This window comes from Xiphophorus hellerii, chromosome 18 (assembly GCF_003331165.1).
Source record: "Xiphophorus hellerii strain 12219 chromosome 18, Xiphophorus_hellerii-4.1, whole genome shotgun sequence".
Classification (NCBI taxonomy): Eukaryota; Metazoa; Chordata; class Actinopteri; order Cyprinodontiformes; family Poeciliidae; genus Xiphophorus; species Xiphophorus hellerii.
Window position 1 is genome coordinate 18,295,953 of NC_045689.1, and position 6,615 is coordinate 18,302,567.

The following is a 6,615-nucleotide window of genomic DNA, read 5'->3' on the forward strand; positions in this document are numbered from 1 at the left end:
TATTTATGCAGCAGAAGAGAAATGTTCGTGTCCAACTCGAGCATCGATGGTTACTCTCTGTTGAGGCTCTCTTTAAAGTATTCCCATGGTGCACACGACGTCCAATATGACCTCAGGCCAGGACGTCACTGTCACCATCCTCAGTAGTTTTATTAAAGCCGGCTGCAGAGGTAACAGCTCTATTCTGAGAAGCGGTAAGACACAAAGACGCTCCAGCAACCTGCTTTAGTTCTACAAGCGAACCACACACAAAACACACACATGCATTGCTGCTAACATGTCGCCATTCACTCATCACTGGTAAAAAAAAATTCCTATTGTTTTTATGTTCTAAAGAAGCGTTTGGAACATTTTATCAGTGAGTGGAATGATTATGAAACAAACTAATTTAATGACTTTTATAAACATTATTTGAATGCACAATTTTTTGATTATTGTGGATATTCTTCATTCCACACTGGATCAAAATTACACATTCAGGCTCAAATATGTGCATATGCCTCCATTAATATTTACTAAATTTCCCAGGACACGCTAAGCTTGAAGAGGACCAAACAGCAACCAGAAGGGTAACAATGATAATTACTTAGTGAAAAAAAAAAAATACTTTCACAACTGGAGGCACAGAGGGAGAACCAAAGAGAGTGAAATGAAGACAGAAGGAAAATAACTGGTATGGCAGGAGGACTTGAGAACAAGAGGATCTGACAAGGGATGACTGAGACAGAGAAGCTTATAAATCCTGACAAGGGAGACAAGTGCTTTAAAAAAAAAGTAAAATTTACTGACACAAGCTTCTGGCCATTAAGGTCTCAGCATAGTTCTGTGTCTTTTTATTTACCGTCTTTTTAAGCATAATCAACAGACTTTCAATGAGGTCAAGATCAGTCAAGAAGCCTAATATTGCTGCTTCAGCCTATTCCAAACTTTTATTTTATTTTATGTGTGGTTCTGTTAGAAAACCCAAATGTGTCCATCCAGCTCACCCACAGAGGGAAGAAAATTGGTAAGCATTTTAATGACCAGCTTAAAAAAGCTAAAGTGTATACCTGCCATGCTGCGGAAACCACAAAAATACAAAAGCTGCTCTCGACACTGAACTTAGTGTAAAATTAACAGAGGCGGAGGGGTGCTGACCAAAAATAATCCGTTGCTTTACAACTGACACAGCCAAGCTTGAGTAAAATTTACATCTGCACATATGGACAGATCACATGTCTTATTTTATGGAGATTGTACTTCAGGGATACAATTATAGCAAATTTGCTACGACAGTGGTCTGTAACTTGCAGCTCGGGAGTTTCTACAATGACTTGTAATAAGTTTGGCTAAAAATTTAGAATAACCAGACAATGATTTTAAATATAGATATAACAACTAATGCAGGTTTTTAACTTTTTTCACAAAGAAAAAAAATGCTTTTAGATTTGTTTTTCTTTTATTTTGCATTTTTCATACCACAGAAAAAATAAAATCCGTCCCTTTTTTTTACTTTTATTTTAAATCCTGAAAGCATAAATAAAAGTTCTTTAAGTACATATTTGTCTAAATTTATAAGATGTATTTTTTCAAAAAAAGTCATGTGACATTTGTGACTCTAAATTTCTTTTATTTGACTGTCCTGAGAGCAAAATGGCAGGTGCCGAGCCTTTCAAAACTAAGAACATCTTATGAACCGTTAAGCATGGTGATGGTAGCATCATGCTGAGGGGTTTTGTTAGTTTGTTTGTTTGTTTTTGCCAGAGGTAGAAAGAAAAACTAAGCTCTTAAATTTTAGCAGAGACCAACAGATTGATGACCGAAACTTTGACACAGTGTTCCAGCAGGACAGGATTTACTTCCACAGTTAGTGGAAGTAAATCATATTTGAGTCAATCTGTAAAATTTTGATCAGAAAAAAAACCCCACAAAGAAATCAAACTTCACACAGCCTGTGTATGCAAACGTAAAGAAGAGAGCTCAAGCAGAGGAGGGGGAGGGTTTCATCTGCCACCTGTTGGATGATTGTGCTAAAATCCAGTCACCTTGGCTTCTCCCTCCCCTCTGCTGCAGCAGCCTCATTTATTCCCCTTCCTTGCTGCTGGCGGATGCTCTCGCTCACCCCAGCCCAGCATGACTCAGAAGCCTGGTGCTGTAGTGACGTTCAGCCAAACTGACTCTCTAAGAGCCTCAAGTAAAGCTCACGCAGTCGCGGAGCGATGGAGAGGGTTTATGAGAACGTCGATGAGGTGCTAAATCAGAATGAAAGAGGTCTGCATCAGAGCTTGTAGCGCCTTTGAACACATAGGAAAGCTAAGAAAAACAAGAGTCTCTACAAATGAGATGTGATTCAAGGTGTCACTGGTCAACAGAGTAACAGAGCCTCATTTGAGGGTGTTTTGATGAAAAATTGAAGGCCATTAAAATAATGCACTATTTATTTTTGAATTATATATGCTTATTGATTAACACCAATAAGATCTGGTCAGTTTGGCATTCCTGATCTTTTTCTAGTAGGGCAGTATTTAATCTAAATCATGACTGTCCAGCTGGAAATCAATAGTTGCACTTCAGAGGCGGCCCTTTGGCCTCGATATCTGCATGCATTTGTAACTGCATGTAACTTTGTGCAACTATAAACATAAAGCCTCTAAAATACGGCATTGACTCCTCAATAGGTTCCAGTTTGCCAAACATTCTGTAATATTTTCTCTCTGAAACACACACACACACACACTCACACCCCTACACAGTTTCCCTTTTGCATCTTTCTGCTGCTGCTCTTCCTCCCTGTTTCCACAGCAACGCGGCACTCGACTCCATGTCTCAATGACCACACATGCTCCCATGAAAAACAAGAAAGGAAAAAAACACTTGCAAACAGCAGGACGTGTGTAACAATCTATACTTCATGGCACATATGCAGCTCAAAGCAGAGATGAAGAGCTTAGCGGCTTCATACCTCACAGTTGCGTCCAGTGAAGCCCTGGCTGCAGGTGCATGTGTACTCCCAGCTGCTCTCCAGCCTGAGCGGAGGTGGGAGGGCAAGACAGAGCCCCCCGTTGAGGCAGGGCCGGCCTTCGCAGGGGTCCGGGCGAGGTGTGGGTTGGGTCGGGCTGGGCTCGGCCGGCGAGGGGGTGTCCGGAGCCAGCTGGAAAAGAGAGGGGACACTCTGGACACCTCTGCCCGGCAGCAGCAGGAGAAGCAGGGGGACGGTGAGCTTCCAAGCAGCCTGGACGTGACGGCAGGAGGCAACCGCCGGCACGATGGAAACACTCTTCCGCATCCTGATCCTCTTACTGTTTTCTTTGTGTGTGTGTGTGTGTGTTTGTGTTCTTGAGAGGTTCTGTTAGTGCTCAGCTGCAACTGTGAGAGAGAGAGGGAGAGAGAGTAGAGTGAGGAAGAGGAGGAGGAAAAGGAGGAGGAGGCTGCTGTTGATCCTCAGCTGTGTGCAGGAAGAATGACCTGCTGCTGGTGCCAGGGCTGAGGAAGGAGAAAGTAGGGATGCAGGAGGAGAAGGAAAAATAGGCTATTGGCTCTTGTCTCTGTGTGAGTCACAGTGACGATGATCACTGACGACACTCAAGCACCCTCCTTCCCCTCCCTACGATCACCTTCATGCACACTCCTCCCTCTCTTGTCTTTCACACACTCTTTGCACCGAGTACAGCCTCCTCATTTGGAGTCTGATCATTCATGACTTCTAAAAGGCTGGGTTTAAAAAATAAAAAAAAGACGGAGAAAGCCAGGAAAACAGAGACGGCGGTGACAGAAGATAAACTTCAGCTGGTTTCCAGCTTATTGGCTTTAATTAGAAGGTACTCAGTACTGAAAGACAAAAAGAACAAAACATTTACAATCAACCTTTTCTTATTTCAATTTCACTAGCTGCACCTGTGCCTGGTTACTGCCAGAGTTGTTGAACCACAGAACCTGACAAGAAGAAGAAGGCCAAAACCTCTAAAAGAGAAAGACATCGAGCTCTGATTGCGTTCAAGACCAAAATAGAAACAATTCATTGGCATCTATCTACAGTATCTGTAGAGGGTTAAAAAAAAAAGCCTGTAAACAGCTAAAATTATTCCAGCAAAACACCAGTGACTCAACTCAGAGGTCACAAAAGAACCCAACATGACATCGAAAGATCTCAATTAAGGTCAGAGGTTATGTTTCAAAAATAACAAAGACACTCAACAGAAACGACATCCATGGGAAAGTTCGAAGGTGAAAACTCTGCTGACCAAAAAGAGCACAAAGTGCTGTCCAAATAAGACATCTTGATGCTCCACAAGAAGATTCAGAAGACGTAAAAGTGAAACTTCCTGAAAGTGCCAGAAATAACAATAATGTTAAGAATAAATTCCAAAATATTCTCCACAAAGACAATGCCAAAACAATTTTAGAACATTTTTTGCTGACCTAAAATTAAAAGTCAGTAAATGTACCTGTGAATCATCGTAGGTCTGATACAAAAATAGTATTTTGCCAGGTTTAATAAATCTGTGAGCCTCAGACTGCTTCTGAATGAGTAATCTAGAAATTTGTGGCCGTGTTTACTATTAAATTTAAAATAAATATTTTTATTTTAAGCATTTAAATATGCTGGAAGCATATTTAATAAAAGATAAATACTGTATGTTGTACTGAACATCTCAAACAATCTTACTTTAATTTTGTTTTCTTTAACATCTTCATATGAATCAATCACCAGAGTTGTCACCCAAATGGAGACTATTTTTGAATTGCTATTAGGAGGTGCATAACAACATAATAGGGGGAAGAAATTGACCTTGGGTCTCACTTTTACGGGGCCACCGTACACTTTGGACAACTCTGCTCTAAAAGAACTGGATAAAATGTTCAGTATTTCTCAGTGTCTGCTCAGTCACAGGAGATTGGATCTTTTCCTTTTGTGAATTTGCCCAGTAGGTGGCGGTATATAGTCAATCAAAGCCAATGAAATGATCTGTATGGCGACAGGAATAAAATCAACATCCAAAGCTATACAAGACAACAGTTTTAAAAAAAAAAAAAGAAAAAAAGATATTCCCTGCAGTGACCATTAAACACAGCAGCTTCACAGCAGGAGTAACTTAGCAACGGATGTAGAAATCAGTTTTTTTCCATTGTCCTCATTCAGACATTCAGGCTCCGTCAGGGTGGATGGAGAGTGTCAGTGTGAAGCTATTATTAGCTCCCTCCTGAGATGCTTCACCCTGTTCAGGACCAAACTCCAATTGGGACAGTTTAACTCTTACTGGTGCAGCTCTGTTTACATTCTGACATCAGAAGACACAAATCTTAACCTTCCAGTTGACTCGTATCAAACCGTAGGAACGTCTGAATGAATAAAAGGAGAGGATCCAGGGATTCAGGTGTGAGTGAGTCTGGAGTTTTGTATGAAAGGAAACTTGATTCATATATATATATTTTAAATAAAACATTATGGCGCAATATGGAGGTGCTCAACAAGAACATGTAGGTCAAAAACAAACCATGTTGAGCATTTTTTATTTTCTTTTTGAATGCTGCAAGTCAATGTCTTGATGCAATCTGCTGGATTAAAAACGTTTAGAGCCAGTTTGAATAATGAGCAGAGCTCCTTCAGGATGTGGTGGAACAAGAGTTTGCATCATGAATGATCAGAGCCTGTATGATGCCTTTATGAGGAATGTTTCCAACAAATTATTAAATCTATGTCACAAATACTTAAGGCAGTTCACAGAGTTAAAAAAAAAAGACAGTAAAATCCAACAACATGGAGTGCCTTGTAAAGTTACAGTTCAGGTCAGATGGGAAATAATTGTAAAATTATATATGTGAGCTTTTTTCCTCCTCAAGTGTCACACAGGTTTTGCAGCTCATACATTTAGTTGAAGCTGAAGGAAAAAATGTTTGGCTTGTCCAAGGTTGCCAACTCCTGGGTTAGGACAGTGCAAAGCTTGTGGTCTGAGAAAACAGACAAAAGTAAGCCTACAAGTAAAATAATTAGCTGATAAAAAAAATACCCAGGGAATAAGGACTTATGGTTTAATATTGCTTATTTCAACACCCACACACATATTGTGTAAGATTTAATCACAGTCTAAGCCTTTTGTTTGAGCAAAGGGTTTTAGGACACAGCGGTAGGGAAAAGTCCAAACCTGTAACAAGAAGCTGTTATTAAACCCTGCCAACACATAAAACTAACAAACGGATAAATCTCAGAAAAATCACAAGATTAAGAAGATTGAAAAGTTTAATATTTGCCATTTTTAAAAGTGAAACTTGTGTCTTATAAAGATTGATATGAATATTTCAAGCCTTTATTTCTTGTAATGCTCAGAAAACCTTTGCAGGTGTTTTGAGTTTATAGTCTCCATTTCATGACGGTTAACTTCTTTGCATTTTCATAAACACATTTTGGTTTTTCATTATCTGTAAACCATTATCAAAATCACATGAAATAAAGACTTAGGACATTTCATGTGCAATTACATGTACAACATGAGTTTCACTTTCTGAAATGCATGGCAAAAATTACTGAACCTTATGATTTTTCTTTTTTAAGATGCACCTGCCAGACAAACAAATGAGGCAAATAAATGAATTTGAGTAATAACTATTCAGTAGTAAAACAAACGGGGTAGATAAATA

General features: G+C 39.6%; 1 protein-coding gene across 1 annotated transcript in view; it reads right to left on the reverse strand.

Moving 5' to 3' along the window:
• dner (delta/notch-like EGF repeat containing) overlaps positions 1 to 3,483 on the reverse strand; it is a 46,599-nt gene extending 43,116 nt beyond the window's left edge. The window contains exon 1 of the mRNA XM_032590237.1: positions 2,942 to 3,483. Within this exon, the coding sequence (XP_032446128.1) occupies positions 2,942 to 3,265 (324 nt within the window). The 5' untranslated portion in view covers positions 3,266 to 3,483. The remainder of the gene's footprint in view (positions 1 to 2,941) is intronic.
• Positions 3,484 to 6,615: the final 3,132 nt, after the last annotated feature.